General features: G+C 37.9%; 1 protein-coding gene across 7 annotated transcripts in view; it reads left to right on the top strand.

The window, feature by feature from the left end:
* Positions 1-21,175, top strand: part of FOXJ3 (forkhead box J3) — a 145,913-nt gene that overhangs the window by 18,651 nt on the left and 106,087 nt on the right. For 6 of the 7 annotated variants that reach the window (XM_054512936.2, XM_045897944.3, XM_045897942.2 and 3 more), the window contains one exon: positions 4,496-4,556. In XM_054512936.2, the coding sequence (XP_054368911.1) occupies positions 4,513-4,556 (44 nt within the window). In that variant the 5' untranslated portion in view covers positions 4,496-4,512. Of the gene's footprint in view, positions 1-4,495; positions 4,557-10,178; positions 11,541-21,175 lie in introns of those variants that run through there. The other variant, XM_045897946.3, reaches the window with a different exon arrangement.

Consider the following 21,175-nt stretch of genomic DNA (forward strand, 5'->3'; position numbering starts at 1 on the left):
GGTTGTGCCACTTTACACAAACTTTCTTATATGTTGGTTTTTTAAAGGATTTGGAGAAAATTCTACAAGGTGCTTTTGGCACCAACTCAAACTGTAAATTATGGATATAATTGAACGAGTTAATATAATTATTCAACTATAATTGGCTTCAGAAATGTGAGTTTGTAATTCAGAGGACACAGACTTTCCTGACTGAACTGTGAACTCTAGCTTTCTTTTGTGAGATTTCCATGTTGCTGGTCATTTGCTGGGTAGGGAGAAGATCGGCAGATGTTTGTTCTTTCAGTTAACCAGCCTGGGGCTCACCATTTAGGAGCAGTAATATAGATTAAAAATGGAGAAAACTGAAACTAAGGCATTGAGGCTAAAGCAGATTAGAAAGATATCTGGGAGCTAGAGTTGGTAGTAAATGGTAACTAATTGGGGATCCTAAGGGTTTTGATGTTTTGGGGGACTCAAAATATAAGATCCTTTTCCCTTGCGTAAGTTCTGAACTGAGGAATTTAACAAGAAGCAACAGATGAAAAAATATTACTGCTTTTAAAATTAGTTGGTTTTTTTTTTTAAGATTTATTGATTTGACAGAAGAGAGACACAGCGAGAGAGGGAACACAAGCAGGGGGAGTAGGAGACGGAGAACCAGGCTTCCTGCTGAGCAGGGAGCCTGATGCGGGGCTTGATCCCAGGACCCTGGGATCATGACCTGAGCTGAAGGCAGATGCTTAACAACTGAGCCACCCAGGTGCCCCTAAAATTAGTCTGAGATACAAATTCACATACTGTAAAGTTTACCATTTTAAGGCATAGAATTTGGTTTTATGCTGAAGGTTTTGTTTTTTTTGTTTAAGATTTTTATTAGGGACTTTTGGTCACTACTAATCTACTTTCCAAATATGTGGTCTTTTGTGTCTGACTTCTTTCACTTAGCATAAGGCTCTCAAGGTTCATCCATGTTGTAGCATGTAACAGGACTTCATTCCTTTTTACGGCTGAATAATAATATTGTATATTATGGATATTGTATAGATATGCCACATTTTGTTTATCCATTCATAAGTTGAACATTTGGTTTATTTCCACTTTTTGGCCATTATAAATAATACTGCTATATGAACATTTATGTGCAACATATGTTTTAAATTCTCTTGGGCATGCACACACATGTACCTGTGTGTATCTGTCTATCCATCCCCAAGAGGATTTTATACACACACACACACACACACACACGTGTGTAGCATTGAGTTGCTGGGTCATATGGTAACTTTTGGAGGAGTTACCTTTGTTTTTGCTAAAATTGATATTGTAGAATGTTATAGAATGTGATTTAGTTTTAAAAGTCAAATGGGCTAGCTCACTCTCCGCATTCTTTTAATCCCACCTATCCAATCTAGACCATGGGACAGCCCACCTGATATGTAGATTGTTATTGTCAACGGAGCAGGTGCATCCAGATCACTGCCTGTAGAGTCCTGATGTAGTCCTGAGTTAGCTCTACCCAGTAACCAAGTTATTTATCTTTTTGGTGAGGAGTGGCGTAAGAGCCTAGGAGTGTTTAGGGAAGTCATTCCTCATAGAAATCAAGAATTGGAAAGAAGTGTTCTGTTTTAAAAAAGGCAAAGGAGTTAGGCTAGAAGGCCGTTCTTAGATAAAAGGACTGTGTCATTTTATGATAGGAAATATGTTAGAGATGATGAATTTTGTTTTGGAATGACAGATTTGGGTTTTCCAGGATGGTATGTGATATTTATGGTTGTAGATTAGGAGATTGATCCCTGTTAGAGATACAGATATGAGATTCATACAGGTAATTGAAACAGGAGTAGTTAAATCATCCATAAAGTAAAACAGTAAAGTGCCTAGTAATTACCGTATCTGGAAATCTTTGAGGTTTTGATTATGCAAACTGATGTTTCAGCTATATCTTTCTCTGAGTGGCTTGTTTCTTTCTGGGTTTTGTGATACCCCCCCCCCCTTCTGGGTTTTGTGATTTTTTTTTTTTAATTGTGAATTAATTAGTTAATTTTTAAAAGATTTTATTTGAGAGAGAGAGTGCTCTCGAGAGAGCACAAGCAGGGAGCCCATTGTGGGGCTCAATCCCAGGACCCAGGGATCTTGACCTGAGCTGAAGGCAGACAATTAACTGACTGAGCCACCCAGGCGCCCCATGAATTTATTTATTTTGGTACCTTATCTGTGAGAGTTCTAGGCCTAGATCAAAGGCACATTCCCCAGAGAGGGTTTATATTTGATTTTCTCAAGGATGGGTGGGGAATATTACCATTCTAGGACTACCCTAAACAAAATTCTAAGTATGAAGCTTTTTATTTTTATTTTTATTTTTTTAAAGATTTTATTTATTTATTTGACAGAGAGAGACACAGTGAGAGAGGAAACATAAGCAGGGAGAGTGGGAGAGGGAGAAGCAGGCTTCCCGCGGAGCAGGGAGCCTGATGCAGGGCTCGATCCCAGGACCCTGGGATCATGACCTGAGCCGAAGGCAGACGCTTAACGACTGAGCCACCCAGGTGCCCCTGAAGCTTTTTAAACTATAATCTAGGTGAGAGTCAGCTTATGGTTATAAATATCAGGGGAGATACTGTTTTACTGCAATCATAGTCCCCCATCCCCTCGTTGGCATTCAGTGCCAAGGTTAAGAAACAGTTTTCCTTGCTATCTCTTGGGTAACACCTGGACTTTGCTTCTTGAACCTTGGGCCCCATTTGCCTTCTGAGTGCAAGCTGAAATTCATAGGGTTTGGCAAAATGCCTTGAAGGTGAATGAAAGCTTTTTTCAGTACCCTGCATACTTCTTTAGTTTCTCTATTTAGTTTTTGGCTTTGATCGGATGTTATTTTCCTTCGGGATTATTGATTAATTTATAAAGATTTTAAAAGGTTTTATCCAATGTTTGTAATTTTCAGTGACATGTTGATTAAGCTATCTATTCTGTCATTCTAGCAGAAATAGAAATGCCTTGTCTCGGGGTGCCCGGGTAGCTCAGTCAGTTAAGCGTCTGCCCTCGGCTCAGGTCATGATCCCAGGGGTCCGCTTGCTTCTCCCTCTCCCTCTGCCGCTCCTCCTGCCTGTGCTGTCCTCTTTGTCAAATAAATAAAAAAAATCTTAAAAAAAAAAAAAAAGAATAAGTGCCTTGTCTCTCTCCAGTGCATGCAGGAACAATTAGATGTTGGGAATTTGTTCAGCCTCTAGATTTTTTTTTTAATCTTTTTTTTTTTTAGATTTTATTTTTATTTTTCGGTAGAGAGAACGCCAGCAGGGGGAGTGGGAGAAGCAGGCTTCCCGCTGAGCAGGGAGCCTGATGTGGGACTCGATCCCAGGACCCTGGGGTCATGACCTGAGCCGAAGGCAGACACTTAGCGACTGAGCCACCCAATTCAGCCTCTAGATTAAAGGTTATAGACAGAACCTAATGTTTTGTTTGGTCCACATAGTATTTAGAAAAGAAAAATCAGGAGATTTCAAATAAAATTTTGGATATCTTGCTTCTCTTGAAAAATCAGTTCTTAGAATATTGGGCTTGCAATCCTGCTTAGCAGCAATTGGCTGGAACTGGGACTAGCAGCCGATCCGTCCCCTTCACTGTGACATGTTTTCTTTAGTTGCACATAATCTTCACCATTTGTGCAGTGTATGCATATATATATGCTTATGCTGTTCCAACTTCTCTCATTCATGTTACTTGTAGACATTGTTACTAAATGCTACTTGTAGAGTACTACCTTGTGCCAGGTAGTAGCGCTAATAGACCATTTTGCATTTGTTCATTGAGTTATTTAATTCTAATAACAAACCTGCAATTTGTCCCTGATGAGTAAATAAAATTATATAGGCAGTATTTATCCCTAAGTTACAGATGAAGAATTCGAGGTTCAGTGAGTTTACATAAATTCTTCAAGGTCTCATAGTGTCATAGTTGAATTTGAACCTAGAGCTTCTTATTCAAAACTCCTTCCATTTGAATGCTATTTTTAACTTTCTTTCTTTAAAGCAATGGAACTGTTCTTCACATGAAGTCTTAGTGAATTTTGGTATATAAAACCAATAAAGATAACACTGCTTTGATTGAAGAGTAGATGGGATGGGGGACAATTATGTGGGGATGGGAACCTGCATACTCAGCTCTTCGGTTTCCTTTAGGTACTTCTCTGGAATCAGTAGGATTCCACTAAATAGCTCGGATACACTCTCTGTATAACAAGCATAACAATTTGTTAAATTTTATGAGTTTTCACCTCCTTTGGATATTACAGTTATAGTGTGTCTATTTCTTTTATGCTTCCTGGTATGTCTGTCTTCTTCAGTATAATTCCTCTTATTGTTTAATAGTATTTTTGATTCCTACAGGTATTTGTTCAGATAGTGGTGAATCTTTTAGCCTTCTATTTGTTTTCAGATTGTTTTAATTAGAAATGAATCTTATTTATAGTTTAATTTACTTTGGAGCTTCTGCTAACTAACTCTTTTTTACTTTTCAGATTCTCTTTGTGGCCAGATGGGTTTGTATGGACAGGCTTGTCCATCTGTAACTTCATTAAGGTGAGTACTCTTTTTTTCCTTACTGAACATGTAACGTTTAAAAGTTACGCCATGAATTTCAAGGTGAGGTTCGTAATAAAATATTGTTTGTTTTGTCAGACAGTGCTGTTTGAGGGGTTGGGAGATACTTTTGCCTACAAAGATATTTGTGGTAATGGGATTTGGATTTTAATTTTCACTTAGTGAATTTACATATGTTCTTGTATATGGAATAACAAAATTTTTATACTTCATTTCTTTTTAAAAATACTCTGCTTTCTACATGTTTTAATTAGAAAATACACAGTAAATTTGATTGCTTTTGTAGCAGATTAAATAAGACTTGGTGCTAGTTTTTATCTCTTTCTAAATGATGATATGAACATGATACCTAGATTATCCTCATTTACAGTGAAGTTTAAAAAGTAGGAACTAAATAGTATACAACCCAGTAGTCTTAGATTTTTTTGAAGTTGCTAAATCTTTTCTGCAAATTAAATCTTACGTGAAATCCTGTGAATAAAACAGATACACACAGGACTTTTCTGCTTGCTTATTAGGCTTTAATATTCTACCCTCACAATTGCCCCTGAGGGATTGTTGCAGTTCCCAGAGCACAGTTTGAAAAAATAACCTAAATCTAATCTGTTAATTGAAATCTTTCAGATTAGAACATGAAGTGTTGATGGCAGTATCTACTGGTCACATGTAACTGCTGCAGCTAGGTGTTTTATTTATTCATTCAGCATATTGAGCATCTAATATGTTGTCAGGCACTATTCTAAATGCTAGGACTGTAGCAGTGAACATAACAGATAAAAATCCTATAATCATGGAGCTACATTCTGGTGAAGGGACAGTTAATAAACAAGAAATATCTGTTAGTATATATGGTGCTAAAGCGAGCACAAGAAGTATGTTAGTGACAGTGATGAGGGCTAAGGTGAAAAATAAAATAGAGAAGGGGAATGGGAAATATAGGGGTGTGTGTTATTTTAGCCAAGGAAAGCTTTACTGACATGGTGACATTTGAAAATCTGAGAGAGTGATGGACTTTTCGATTTTGGGTATGTGGAGTATGAGCATTCCTGGCAGAGGGAATCCAGGAACCGATAAGGCAGGAGACTTACCTTATGTGTTAGAGGAACAATATTCTGAACCAAATTTTTTGTGCCTGTAGCTATACATTTAGTATTTAATTAGTATTCGGTGTCTGAGTTGGGTTATTTAGTATCCTTATATACATCTTTCATTTCTGTAATATTCTGTACGGTCCATCTATAAAGCAGAAAGTTGCTATTCTTAAATGTGTGGATAGAAAACCATTGTTTGTCATTGATTTTTTTTTTTTTTTTTAAGATTCTACCTTGAGAGAGAGAGAGAGAGCGTACAAGCGGGGGGAGCAACAGGCAGAGGGAGAGGGAGAAGCAGGCTCTCCGCTGAGCAGGTAGCCCGATGCGGTGCTCGATCCCGAGACCCCGGGATCATGACCTGAGGTGAAGGCAGATGCTTAACCAACTGAGCCACCCAGGTGCCCCTCTGGCTTATCTTGTAAAGCTTTACTGTCTGATATAGTAGCCACTAGCCTCATGTGGCTATTTAAGTTAATTAAAAATAAAAATAAGGGGCGCCACACGTGGCTAATGGCTAGCATACTGGATAGCACACATATATTTCCATTGTTGCAGAAAGTTCTGTTGGACAGTGCTGGCTTAGAGCATCCTAAATGTAATTTAATCTTTGATCTAAGATGACCGAATGCCCTAGGGTTTCCATTTCTGAGTATTAGATATTGAAGAGTATCGTTGACTAGTCATTGACTTAAGGACATACTATTAAAAGTTACTTTTGTGACTAAATACTGACTTTGATATATCTAGGCTTTTATGGTGTTCTCACTACTAGACCAGGCATTATTTAAGCATTTTAAAGTATATTAATTAAATCCCTCTAACAGCTCTATAAGTTTGGTACCTCATTTCATAAATGAGGAAATAGAGATACAAAAGTTAAGCTTAGCTGAAGGACATGCAGTGAATAAAGGGACAGAGCTGGAATTCATATGTAGGCCTTGCTCCAGTGCCCATGCTCTTAATCACGAAGTTCTGCCTCTTGGCTGTCAGTATTCATCATCATTTGAGGTGTTTTTTTAAAATGAGGGATGTCAAAAATATTCCACTTAATTGAGGATACCATAAAAATAATTAGAAAAGGAAAATATCAATGCAGGAAACAGGGAAAAAAGTGATAGAAAACTAGTGATAAAATTGAAAAAAAATCTTATGAAAGTTTTTTTTTTATGGGGAGATGGTGGAGAAATTTGAGTTGTCATGGATTCATATATGTGGGGGAAATAATATCAGAGGTAATAGGGAATAAAAAGCATCACTGGGTATATTGGTAAAGTAAAAGAGGAGTTAAATATAAAATCTGTACCTGTCAACAGTGTTTAAGGTATAAAATAATACTGAAAAATAAAGTGTTATGATTTGACTTAGTAAACTTATTTTAGTCAAGCTTTGCTTGGCTGCAAGTAAAGGAAACCAGCACTGGATATATCAAACAAAACAAAGGGATTTTATTTGTGGAGAATACTGGGGTATTTCACAGAACTGAGGGATAGCTGGATCTCTTGAGGGGATAGAACCCAGGTTCTTAGGAACCTAGGCAGTATACTTTCTTCTTTGTTGCTTTTCTCTGATTGTAATTTATTTCTTCATTTCTACAAACCAGCTTTCTTTACCTTTCTGGCATATGGGCATCCCGTACCTCTCAAGTTCATAGTTTCTTTATTCAGGAGACCAAACCAAACCATTTCAGTCCTAATTCTGAATTCCTAAGGAAGAAAATTCAGGTGAACAACTTAGGTCAGGTGTCAGCCCTGGTTCTCATCCTTTAATTTGTTGTAGTACTCATATAGCTATGGTATAGGTAAGACTTTCAGGGCCCTGGGGATGGAGACAACTCAGTGATAGGGCACGGTGAGCTAGGCAAAATACTACAGGAAGTGTCTGATACAAAGCAGCATGTATCCAGTGTTGGGTGAAAAGAGTTAGGATTTCAAGAGAGGATATTTTTTAGGATTCAGACCCTTTCCTTATAGTCATATGGGTAGTGAATGGGAGATTTGATTCTCACCTTCCTTTTGGAGTTGTAGATTTGGAATTGGACTAAGAGTTCCAGTTTTGTTTAGTTTGACAGATACATATTGAATATGTACTCATTATGTGCTTACTAGCATTCAAGATTCTCCTAGAAACAACAAAAGAAAAGGACAACAGAAAAATTATTTTGCCCCATAATGATGCTTACTTGAGAGCCTGAAGGATAGGTGCTTACGGACAGGTCCCTGTTGAAGGTTATGGTGCTGAATGGAGATTTTTTTTTTTTTAAAGATTTTATTTATTCATTTGAGACACAGAGAGAGAGCATGAGCGGTGCGAGAGGCGGAGGGAGAGGAAGAAGCAGACTCCCCGCTGAGTCAGGAGCCCGATGTGGGGCTCGATCCCAGGACCCTGGGATCATGACCTGAGCCGAAGGCAGACGCTTAACCGTCTGAGCCACCCAGGCGCTCCCGAATGGAGATTTTAAGCATAGGAACCGCTTTCTTCAAAGTTAACACTCTTTCTACAGTCCCCCTATGTATATTTGGAATTTGGAAAGTGATAGCTATGTAAAAAAGCACAATTGGAAGTTACGGAAAGATGAGACTATTTGAATAGGTAGAGTCTGAGAAAAAGATAGTGCTTCTTTATTACAGGTAGGCCTATAGATAATTAAAAAAATAAAACCCCAAGAAGCCCATGCAATGTAATCAGAGGATCACTGGATTGGAAGCCGTATAAAATGGGGATAATCATCCATGCTTTACCTTACAGCACAAATGTAGTTATTTTTGTTATTGATATCAAGATAAAACCTATGGAGTTTAAATTCATAAAGGAAGATACTACTGGTTTTCAAATTGATTTAAACATTTTAATGGGTATATAGTGGTATCTCATTGTGATTTTAATTTGTCTTTTCCTGTTGACTAATGGTGTACATCTTTTCATGTGCTTATTGACTACTTGTATGTCTTTATTCAAATCTTGCACATTTTAAAACTGGGTAGTGTCATCTTATTGCATTGTTAGAGTTCTTTAAATATTCTGGATGCAAGTTTTTTGTTAGAGCAAAAAAGTTTTAAATTTTTTCCTTCCAATTTCTTTTTTCTTTTTGTGTCTTAGCTGAGAAATCCTAACTACTCCAGATTGCGCACACACACACATACATATTTAAAACAGTTTTAAAAAACACCTTTATTGAGATGTAATTGATATAGTATGATTTGATAAGCCCCCCCCCATAAAATTACAATCACAATATATCCGTCATTCTCAAAAGTTTCCTGGTGTTGCTGTGTGCCCTCTTGTCACTTTCTGCAAGATAGCAACTGATCTGCTTTTCTGTCCCTAAATGTATGTTTGCATTTTCTCAAGTTGTATAGAACTGGAACTGTATAGTATTATCCTTTTATTTGTTTGGCTTCTTTCATTTAGCATAATTACCTTGAGATTCACCGGTGTCACTACATGCATCAATAGTTCATACCTTTTTGGTTCATTGGTTATGTGTGCAACAACATTTACCTGTTGGTGCGTATTTGGATTGTTCTCCAGTTTTAGCTATTACAAGTAAAAATGCTATTTTAAATATAGTATAGGAAATATAGTCAGTAATATTGTAGTAATGTTATTACCGGTGACTGTACTTACTGTGGTGAACATTTATATGTATGTCTTTGTGTGGACATACGATATATTTTGGGTGAATACTTGGGAATGAAATAATTGGATCATATGGTAGGTTAATTAAGGTTTAACTTCTTAAACTGTCAAACTGTTTTTGAAAGTGATGTACCATTTTACATTCCCATTAGCAGTGTGTGAGAGTTCTAGTTGCTCCATATTTTTGGCAACACTGGGTACAGTTCTAATAGGTATGTAGTGATACCCCAGTATAATTTTAATTTGTGATTTTTTAATGACTAATGATCTTGAGCATCTTTTCATGTGCTTCTTCGCCATTATATATCTTCTTGTTGAGGTATCTGTTCAGATCTTTTGCCCATTTAAAAAAATTGAGTGTTTTTTATTATTAAGTTTTGAGAATACAAAGGACTTGAGATACAAATCCTTCTTAAGATACATGCTTTGCATTTTCTTCCGGTCTGTGGCTTGTCTTTTCATTTTCCTAGTGGTGTCTTTTGAAGAACAGAAGCTTTTAATTTTGATAAAGTCCAACTTAACCAATTGTTTTCTTCTATGAATTGTGATTTTTTTTTCATGTCCTATCTGGGAAATATTTGCTTAATTAAATGTTAAAAAGATTTTCTCTCATGATTTTTTCTAGATGTCTTATAGTTTTAACTTTTACTTTCTGTAACTCACTTTGCAGGTTTTTGTGTATGATGTGACATAAGGGACATTGTTTATGTTTTTCTCATACAGATAACCAGTTGTTTCAGCATTATTTTTTGAAAAGTCTTTCGTAACTTGTCTTGGCACCTTTATCAAAAATCAGTTGACCAGTAAAATAAGTGAAAGGGATTAAGAGGTATAGAATTCCAGTTATAAAATAAATTAAGTCATGGAGATGAAAAGTATAGTATAGGAAATATAGTCAGTAATATTGTAGTAACGTTATTACTGGTGACTGTACTTACTGTATTGAGCACTGAGTAACATAGAATTGTGGAATCAATATGTTGTACACCTGAAACTAGTATAACATTGTATGTCAACTATACTTCAATAATAATAATAATAAGTTGGCCATATATGGGTGGATCCATTTTTGGACCCTGTTCTGTTGATTTATATGTCTGTCCTTTTACTAAAACCACTTGTCTTGGTTATGGTAGTTTTACAGTAAGTCTTGAAATCTGGTAGTCATAAGTACTCTGTTCTCTTCAAGTTGAGAAAAGAACCTGATAATCAAGTATCTGCTTAGTGGTGGGTTGAAAGTTGAGGTAAAGAAAAATTCATATTTACAAATTGCCAAGTAAATTTTTAGACGATGGTAAAGAACTTGAGCACATGGGAGGAAATAGGTTGTTCCATTAAGAAAAGATTGTGACGATTTATGGAAGGAGTTGCTATGCTTGATGAGAAGAAAAAGGATAAAGTCTGTGTTAAAGACAGCAAAGCTGAGAAACTTTGAAGTGATGATGACAAGAAACAAACAAACAAAAAAACACAAAAATGTGGGGTCTTTAGGAACCGATAGAACAAGCAGGATAAGTCTCTAGGCAGAGAGACTCCCTTAGGGTCTACTAAGTTTAAGCTGCACAGCTTTTTATAGATGACTAGTAAACATTCTACCCTAAATAGCACTGGGATTTCTGTGGAAGTTAGTCCTTTTCAGACCCTTTCACATCATGGAATGATAATCAGTATTGATGTATTATGTAAGCTGATAATGATTGATATGCTCTTAGAACAGAAGGTCTGTTCATTTAGATTTTTTTTTTTTTTTAAAGATTTTATTCATTTATTTGACAGAGAGACACAGCGAGAGAGGGAACACAAGCAGGGGGAGTGCGAGAGGGAGAAGCAGGCTCCACTCTGAGCAAGGACCCTGATGCAGGACTCGATCCGAGGACCCTGAGATCATGACCTGAGCTGAAGGCAGATGCTTAACCAACTGAGCCACCCAGGCGTCCCAACTTCTGCAAATTTTTTTAAAACATTTAATAGAGACAGTTGGATTCTCATCTCTGCCTCTGCATTCAGTCTGATGTGATAACACCCATCACATAGCATGTGAAAAGTTCCACTGTACGTTTATCAGAGGATGAGAGTGGAAAAGGCAGATAACATCTTACTGTGAAAATTGTTTTGACCCTTCAGATTCCCTGAAAGGGTGTCTGGACCACACTTTGAGGACAACTGAATCCTAGACATCACATGTAGAAGTTTAAGCTGTTTAGCATTTTCTGTGCATCATAGTTAACCCTAAAAGGTAAGACAGGATTACCTTCCGCGATGTTAGCCTCTGCCAGCACTGATGCCCTACTACTGGTATAATGTATAGTGAGCTAAAGCAGTATGGTTGTAGAGAGGTTAGGATAAACACTTTAATGAGATAGGATGAACCAGTGGATATGTGTTACTCAGAGGACTTTTATTATATGGACATTATATATATACATATTTTAAACTAAGTATAAGGAGTGTTAATAGCAGGTTCTGTCTGGGTTTTTAACTTTTTTTTTTTTTTAAGGATTTTATTTATTTATTTGAGAGAGAGCAAGCCAGAGAGAAAGCACAATCGGGGGAGAGGCAAGGGGAGAGGGAGAAGCAGATTCCCCGCAGAGCAGGGAGCCTGACATGGCGCTTGATCCCAGAACCCTGGGATCATGACCTGAGCCGAAGGTAGACAGTTAACCCACCAAGCTACATGGGCGCCCCAGGGTTTTTAACTTTTTTTTTCCTTTTTTTTTAAAGAGAGAGCGAGTGCACGCACAGGGCGCACCTGAGCAGGGGAGGGGCAGAGGGAGAATCCTAAGCAGGCTCAAAGCTCAGTAGCACAGAGCCCAATACGGGAATCGATCCTAGGACTCTGAGCCAGAATCAAGAGTCAAATGCTTAACTGTCTGAGCCACCCAGGTGCCCCTGTGTGTGTTTTTTTTTAAATAACAGCTACAAAGATGGCTTTGAGTGTTCTTGTGTTAAAGGGACTAGTGTTCATCAGCCTTTCCAACTACTCAGATTCCAGTAGGTGAGATTTAAATGCAAAATACAGTATTTACTTGATGACAGAATATAGTTGAGTGGTTAATGTCCAAAAATGTTTATATTTCCTTCCTACATTGTGGAGCAAAAGACACCTAAGATGAGAATCACACATATAGTGTGAAAATATCTTTTGGCTACATGATCCCTAAATTTGTACCCTGAATGGAGTTCTAACTATGAGTATGACTTGTCTGAATTTAGAATATAGTTTTATGAATTTAAGATTATATGTGGAGTAATTTGGAGAGAATCTAGAGAAGAGCAATAAATATATTAGGGTTCCAAATTCAGATCCTGTTGGAGAAGTTCTGGACTTTAAAACTTAGAGAAAAGGGAACACAAAAAGTTGTGTTAATATTGTAAAATATGTGGGCGCCTGGGTGGCTCAGTTGGTTAAGCGACTGCTTTTGGCTCAGGTCATGATCCTGGAGTCCCTGGATCGAGTCCCACATCGGGCTCCCTGCTCAGCAGGGAGTCTGCTTCTCCCTCTGACCCTCCTCCCTCTCGTGCTCTCTCTCATTCTCTCTCTCGCAAAAAAAAAAAAAAAAAAAAAATTGTAAAATATGTGAAGCATCATTATGAATAGAACTCTGACCAGTTCTCATTTTCCAAGAGAGAATTTAAAGAAATTTTCTTCTCCGTAGCAAGGGAGATACAGATTAGCCAGTTAAAACTTTTAATTTTTTAAAAAAATTATTTATTTTTAAAGTAATCTCTGTGCCCACCATGGGGCTCAAACTCATGACCCCAAGATCAAGAGTTGCGTGCTCTACCAACTGAGCCAGCTAGGCGCCCCTAGCCAGTTAAACCTTTAAAAAAACCAACCAACCAAACAAACAAAATGCATACCTTAGAGTAACATACCTTAGAACAGATTAAGTTGTGAACTTTTCTTCCCTTGGAGATCTTTTTTTTTTTTTTTTTAAAGATTTTATTTATTTATTTATAGGACAGAGAGAGACACAGTGAGAGAGGGAACACAAGCAAGGGGAAGTGGGAGAGGGAGAAGCAGGCTTCCCGCCGAGCAGGGAGCCCGATGTGGGGCTCGATCCCGGGACTCTGGGATCATGACCTGAGCCGAAGGCAGACGCTTAACGACTGAGCCACCCAGGCGCCCCTCCCTTGGAGATCTTAAAGAATATTGTTAGTCTCGGGGTGCCTGGGTGGCTCAGTTGGTTAAGTGGCTGCCTTCGGCTCAGGTCATGATCCTGGAGTCCCAGGATTGAGTCCCACGTCAGGCTCCCTGCTCAGCAGGGAGTCTGCTTCTCCCTCTGACCCTCCCCCCTCTCATGTGCTCTCTCTCGCTCTCTCTCATTCTCTCTCTTTCAAATAAATAAAATTAAAAAAAAAAAAAAAGAATATTGTTAGTCTCCAAAATAGGTAATACCAGGACTTTAAGAAATGACCGAATGAGGTTCTTTTTCATCTCTGATTTTATGATAAATAGCTCTGAAATCACAACAGTTTTACAAATGACACTTGTATCACTAAATCTCCCGGATTTTTTTTTTTTTTAAGATTTTATTTATTTATTTGAGAGAGAGAATGAGATAGAGACAGAGAGAGCATGAGAGGGGGGAGGGTCAGAGGGAGAAGCAGACTCCCTGCTGAGCAGGGAGCCCGATGCGGGACTCGATCCCGGGACTCCAGGATCATGACCTGAGCTGAAGGCAGTCACTTAACCAACTGAGCCACTCAGGCGCCCAAATCTCCCGGATTTTTGCATTAGCTGTGTTGTGAATATTCTTGGAATTTTAAGGGGGAAGAGAAGTTGTGAAAGTCAAGAGTTTTGAAGAGTGACCTACTATTTGTTTATTGGATTCCTTCTCCTAAATTATGATTCTTCCACCTGTATTTTCACTTCAAACCAGTGAGGATTTTTCCGCTTATTTTTTAAAAAGGTCATTACTTATAGGAAGTATCTTGGTGGAGATTAGTTTGATACTGTCCATTTTTCACCTAAATGGAGCAGAGATCAACTGTTTTGAAAAGCTGGGAGTTTTTACTGGAAGAGAAGAGCAAGTAATTTTGGAGTTTATAATGCCAATATTAGAGGCTTAGGGCATGTGAGATGGGAGAACCAAAGTATAGAAAGTAGTTAGAAGTATGCCAGATATAAACCATATTGAAATTTTGTCAGGATTAAGCTGGTCTTGCACCAGGAAAATGGAAAAGCTGATTTCTTTTTTTTCCTTGTTACTCCTTTGTCTCTCTGCTGCAAGATATCTGACTGGGGCTTTTATACTCAAGAACTGTTGACTTGGAATTCCTTTATGGAATAATAGGATTTTGTGGGCTGCTTCAGGAATCATCATATCATCTTATTTCTATGGGGAAAAGTATGTTCTCAATTCTCATATATAGTCTACAAACAAAATTTTAAAACCTAATACTTTCTGGGTCACTTTAGAGTAAATATGAGGGGCTCATTTCCATTGAGGCTGCTAAATGATTATTGTATCATTTAGGACATGTAAGTCTAAAACCACTGAGTAAGAGTGACAACCATTTAAAATTTGGAAAATTCTGGGGTGCCTGGCTGGCTCATTTGGTAGAGTGTGCAACTCTTGATCTTGGTTGAGTTTGAGCCACACATTGGGTGTAGAGATTACTTAAAATCTTTTTAAAAAATGAAATAAAATTTAGAAAGTTCTGAAGAGTATGCATTTGGTAATAAAATTACTGACTGTGTGTTAGAAACTATTCTTAGTGCTTTGTATGCATTAACTCATTTAATCCTCACAGCAATCCTTTGGGTTGGGTACTATCTTTATCTTCATCTTACAAATGAGGGAACTGAGACATAAAAGGTTAATTTACTTGTGTAAGGTCACATAGCTTAAAGTGGAAGAGTTTAGATTCTAATCCAGGCAGACTTGCTCAGCAGCCTGGTGTTCTTAATTACTAAGTCATACCTTTTCCAATGTAGGACGCTGTTAATTTTGCTGAAATTGAACTAAGAGTAGAAACTTTGATTTTGCTGGTATATGAAAACTAAAGTAACACCAGCTGCTTTTGCTTGGAAATAGCTTAAATTATTACCTCATTTATAAGTTAAAATTTTATGTCCTATGCTTATAAAATATAGAGTCAATCTGTAGTAGATTATTTTCTTTTTTAGGTTTCCACCACAATTTGCCCCTATGGGTACACAAATATTCACATGCGCTCTTTCTTCTATGTATTGAACTTACTTGCTCTTTTCTCAAGAGAGACAACCCAGAGTTTCATCCAGTTACTATAATTAGCTGAAAATCTAAGCTCTTTAGGTACAGTCTCTTTCATCAGATCCTGGTGTGGCTTCTTGTGGATCAAAGATCTATAAACCAGATGAGTTATTTACATTCTACCTAATATGTAGTGGTGGAGAATGATTAGGATAACAGCAATAAAAGGTATTATTCAGAAAAGGGGATAATGGGAAACACTCAGTAGTCATTAGTGCATCATAAAATCTTACTGGGTAGAAGTGACAGTGACTCCTTGACAGTGTAGTAAGTTCCTTGATTTTGCTCTTTGGTAGGGCCTCCATTGTCTCCTATGCCTTCTGAAAGATCCTACCTTGTCCATTATCTTCCATGACCACATCTGAGATGGATATTAGTGAAGATGCCCTTTCTGGGAAATGTACAGCTTTTATAGCTCACTTCTTGTTGATGAGCTTGGGTATTATTTTGGAAACTTAAGAGGCTTTTGCAGTCTGGTCTCTTTGTCTCCCCCAACTTCCCATACAATTAGCTTAAAATACTTAGTTTCTGGACTTTTTGCTGCTTTGATCCATAACACCTGCCCAGACAGAATTTTTCAATGTGAAGACTGTGCCCTTTGTGCTCCGTTTACCGCAGGAATTTCCAGTCTTGTTTTGGTGCCATGGAACCCCTTCAACAGTCTAGTGAAACCTGTGGATCCATCTCAGAATGTCTCAGAATTCACAAAATAAAGTACTTGGGATTACAAAGGAAACCAATTATATTGAAATATGGTTAGCAAAATACTAACTTTGAAACATAGTAATGTGTGCTTTTAACATATTAAATGAGAGATCTAGTGGCAAGTCTAATATACTAGCATAATTTTTAAGTAGTTTATTTTTTTTTAATTTTTATTTTTTTAAAGATTTTATTTATTTGACAGAGAGAGACACAGCGAGAGAGGGAACACAAGCAGGGGCAGAGGCAGAGGGAGAGGGAGAACAGGCTTCCCTCTAAGCAAGGAGTCCGATGCGGGGCTCGATCCCAGGACCCTGGGATCATGACCTGAGCTGAAGGCAGATGCTTAATGACTGAGCCACCCAGGCGCCCCTAAGTAGTTAAGTTTAAATTAAAAGTTGAGATTCTGCAACATTTGCACGTGAGAATGCATTTGTGATTTTTATTGGTGGCAAGGTCACAAGTACTGTTAATGCTGCTATGATTTGTTGTCTAATTTCATAATTAAAGGAAATGCTAAATTTCAGTTACAAGTTAGTGGAAATGAAGAGTCTTTTTTTCCCCATCCAAGTTCATTGACGTCTTCTGGCTTCTGAGGGAAAGATGGTTCTGATGAGGCCATTTGAAACAATGGTGGAAATCATGGGTGGAAAGACAGCACCCTTATGACATTGCTTTTGTGTGGCAAGATACCAGTCTTCTCTACTGCCAAGGCTGCAGTTTTGCAGCTACCATTCAGTTATTTCAGTTTGCTACTTCAGAAGCAGTTGGTGTTTTTTCAGCTATGCAAGGCTTTAAATTATAGGACTCTTAGCTTAAATTGCAGGCCATAGGCAGGGAGTTAACCTCCCTTAGCAAATCTGCATTTTTTTCCCTCTCTACTTGCAACTGTAATCGAAGTTTATTTCTCTCTCAGGATTTTGTTTTAAGTGACAAGAAGAAGCCAACGCATGCCAACATTCTAAATTTTGTCTATATTTCTCTCCTTGCCGTAGCCTTAGTTGGCATATGGTTTGTTCTCTAACTTCTGTAGATGGCCAAATTTGACCAAATCCTTTGTCACTCTTTAAGAAGGTCACCAGTTTTCCAACCTGCAATATCGGAGTTAATGTTTGCCTCATCAACTCCTCCTTTAAGAGTGTTTTATTTTAGGTTCTCTTACTTGTATCCCCCACTTCCTTATCCCAGATTTCATGTTTGTTAAGAATTGCATTCATCCACTGGTGGTATCTTTTTACGGTAAACTTAAGTCTGGAAGGTAGGCAGTTCAGGGCTCAGATGTCAGCTTCACAATTTGACAAAGAACTCAGGGACCCAGATTCCTTCTCTTTGCTCCTATATCCTCAGTGTATGGCACTTTCAAAGATCACCTTATGATCAAAGATGACACTGGAGCAGTAGCTATTGTGTCTTCAGAGAGCAGGAATGGCAGGAGGCACAATGCCATCCAGAATGAAATTGAGATTGTATTCCTCAGGAGGAAGATAAAAACATGTTAGGTGGCACTGAATGGTTTCTGCCATAGACCTTACTTCTGGTTGCCTTGGGTGGTAAGATTCTGTAACAGGAGTTATATATTTAAAAAAGTATATATATAGGGGCGCTTGGGTGGCTCAGTTGGTTAAGCGTCCAGCTCTTTGTTTTGGCTCAGGTCATGTGAGATGGAGCCCCGCATCGGTCTCACACTGGGCAGTCTCGCACTGGGCATGGAGCCTGCCTAAGATTCTTCTCTCTCCCTGCTCTTCCCCCCTCCCTCTCAAAAAACAAGTGTGTGTGTGTGTGTGTGTGTGTGTGTATTCCTTGAGATGCATATGATCAGAATTACTGCTGTGGTAATTATAAGGATTTCTTTTTGAGTTTTTAGTTGCTCAGTTTTTCTTATGAGTCTTATGATGACTCTTTCTTGTGATTTTTCTTAAGTCTTTTAAGATGAAATGCCAAGTGCCAGGAATAGAGTGAGAGGATTCAGGAATATCTAGGTCACGACATCATTATCCTCATTATTCTTATTTTCCTTGATGTCTTCTTCTTACCTTTATTTAGGAAGCCAGCAGTATCTCTACCCATTTCCCCCTTTTTTGATAACACTGTTGAAAACTTGAAGACTTTCTGAGTAATCCTTAGTTACTTGTTGGGAATTAGGGAGGTTGCAGAGGGAGGCCAAGCAATATGTTAAAGTACCTAGAAAGCTTATTTGGGATCCTATTAGTGGCATAAAGTGGGATTAGAACCCCCACCCCTCTCCCCATCTCATGGCTTAATGTTGAGTTTTTATATCTTGATACTGTTTACATTTTCATGTTATGTAGAGAAGATTCGTCATGAAACTTTTTTTTTAGCAATAAATATCATCATAGATTTAAGACATGAGTTTTCCATGCCCTGCTTTCTCCCATAAGTAACATTATCTTTTTATCTTTGCTTCTATCTTCCCATTTTTCTCTGCTATTCCGGAACTGTCTCTGTTCCTGTTTAGTGCTACTTGTCAGTCTGAGTCATACTTTTTTCCAATTCATAAATGACTTCAGTCCTGTGATTATCCTTACCTCATGCTATTGATTCCTTTTTTCTTTTGCCTCTTCCTTTTAGCTTGTCAGTGTGTATGGTTTCACTTGTTTGGGAAGAATCACACCCACACCTTCATTGGCTAGTAACTGTTTCAATCATTTAACCATTATTTCTTGACCCTTCACTTATTATATTCTTAGGGATTGGAGAGAGAGAAAAGAGTAAGAAAGTTTCTTCTTCCAAAGAGCTCATGGTCTCTGGGGAGATAGATATAGTTATAATCTTGTATAAGTCCTGGGATAGAGAGGTGTTGACATATTACTATGGGAGTAAGATCTAGTTCACTTTAGGAGATGGAAGATAAGAGTGGATTGACAAGGCTTTCTGGAGGGGGAAGTGTTTGGTTTGAGTCTTGAAAAAAAGTAGAAGCCAGCTAGGCAGTGTTAGATGGGAAAGACATTTCAGAAAGGAATGTTTTTAATCCAAATACTATGTTATTTTTCAGATAACATGTACCTGGTGTGGTGTTAGGTAGCATCTGAAGTATTAGTTGTATGGTCACTGTTCTCACTGGGGAGGGGGGGAGAGGGTAGTAAGCTTAGGCATATGATGCAATTATACATATGAAACAGCATGGTAAATGCCAAATTGAGGTTATAATTGCTCCAGGAATTTAGAGAAGGATTAATAAAAGATTAATAAAAACTACAGTAGTTGAAAATGAGTTTAGATTTAGTATAATAGGAAAAAGGGAACCCTTGAAAGTTTTCGGGCACAATGACATGAAAACAGTGCTGATAGATTTCTCTTGGGAGTGTATGCATGGACTCTGGAGGTGATTAGCAGAGAGGAGTGGTAAGAAATCAGACTCTAGGAGGCCAGCTAGGAAGCTTTTGGAATGAGGTGAGGTAATGAGGGCCTGACATTTCTTAACCAGATTTCCATAACTAGATTCCTCAGAGCCTCCCATGCTGTTCTTAAATTTACCACCATCTGTTCTCTTATACAAGCGGACTTCTGTCATCACCATTCCATTAAGAGGTTTCTTTCTAAAGTTACTGATGATCTGGTCATACCTAATGGTCATTTTTTGTGTTCTTCGTGCTTAATGGAGAACCGCTGTGGCAACCAGGTGACACACCAACAATGGAAGCACTTTTTACCTTACTACCAAGAATACATAAAATTTAATAAATTGCAAACAGAAGCCCCACTTTTTCAGAGTTTAAATTTAAGATAGATATTTTATAGTTCAGATTTGATCTAGCAGAACTGATGAAGATAAGCACAGCAGTGGAGTGATTCTTACTCCTGGTGTCTTTGATAACTAGGGACCATTTTCTTTCTAGCCTGTTGAGATCTTTACTTTCTTCAAATCTTAGCTGAAGTTCTTCCTTCTCTGCCTCTGAGGGCTGTAGTCCATGTTGTCCTCTCTGTTTTTGTACTGTTAGCAGCACCCAGAGCTCAGCCTTCCTTTCTTCAGTTCTTCTTTATGTTTGACCTTCTTAATTGGACTACAGTTTCCTGGAGGACAGGAATTTTATCATACTTCGTGTGTGTGTGTGTACAAACTTTTACTCTAATAGCCCTGTACATGTGTAATTATAAATTCTTAACTGTTATAACATGTATTAAGTACTTACTATATGTTTACATTATATTTCTGAGGCTCTTATAGTCTCAATTAGTGGCACTGGTGGAAGGAAACAGAAGTTAAAGATGGTTCTCAGTAGGGGGCATCTGCAGTATCAATTATATTCCAGTTTGGAACGTGCATTTATATTAACTTTGAAAATATATGCGACTGACTCCTTTGGGAATTTGAACAAAATAAAGCTACCTAGTGGAGCCTTAATTGAGGCAAATAGAATGACAGTATGGTATAATAATTGCCAATGTTTATAGAATGAAATATGAATAATAATAGCAGCAACTACTATTAGCATAACTACCACCAGTAGCTAACATTTTTTGAATGCTTACTATTTGCCAGTCACTGTTCTCAGTACTTTTCATCAGTGAGGGTAGGTACTATTATGCTCATTTTACAGATGAGGTATGGTAGAAAAACTACTGGATTGAGCATTGGGAGACCTGGGCTCTGGTTTTACTTCTACTGTTAACTACCTTTGTGAATTTGGGCAAGTCTTTAACTTCAGTAGACCTTAGTTTTTCATCTTTAAATTGAAGTGATTGGTTTCTGTTCTCTAGCGTACTTTGCCCAACTCATTTGACAACCTGTGATGTCTAAATTACATTGTTTTCTTTAATTTTTTTTAAAAAAATATTTTATTTGAGAGAGAGAAAACATGAGTGGGGGGAAGGGCAGAGGTGGGGCGGGGGAGAGAGAGAGAAGCAGGTTCCCTGCCGAGCATGGAGCCCACGCAGGCTCAATCCCAGGACCTTGGGATCATAACCTGAG

The sequence above is a fragment of the Mirounga angustirostris genome, unplaced genomic scaffold (assembly GCF_029215605.1).
Source record: "Mirounga angustirostris isolate CCGP_5_RB_7025 unplaced genomic scaffold, mMirAng1.0.hap1 SCAF_4, whole genome shotgun sequence".
Taxonomy (NCBI): Eukaryota; Metazoa; Chordata; class Mammalia; order Carnivora; family Phocidae; genus Mirounga; species Mirounga angustirostris.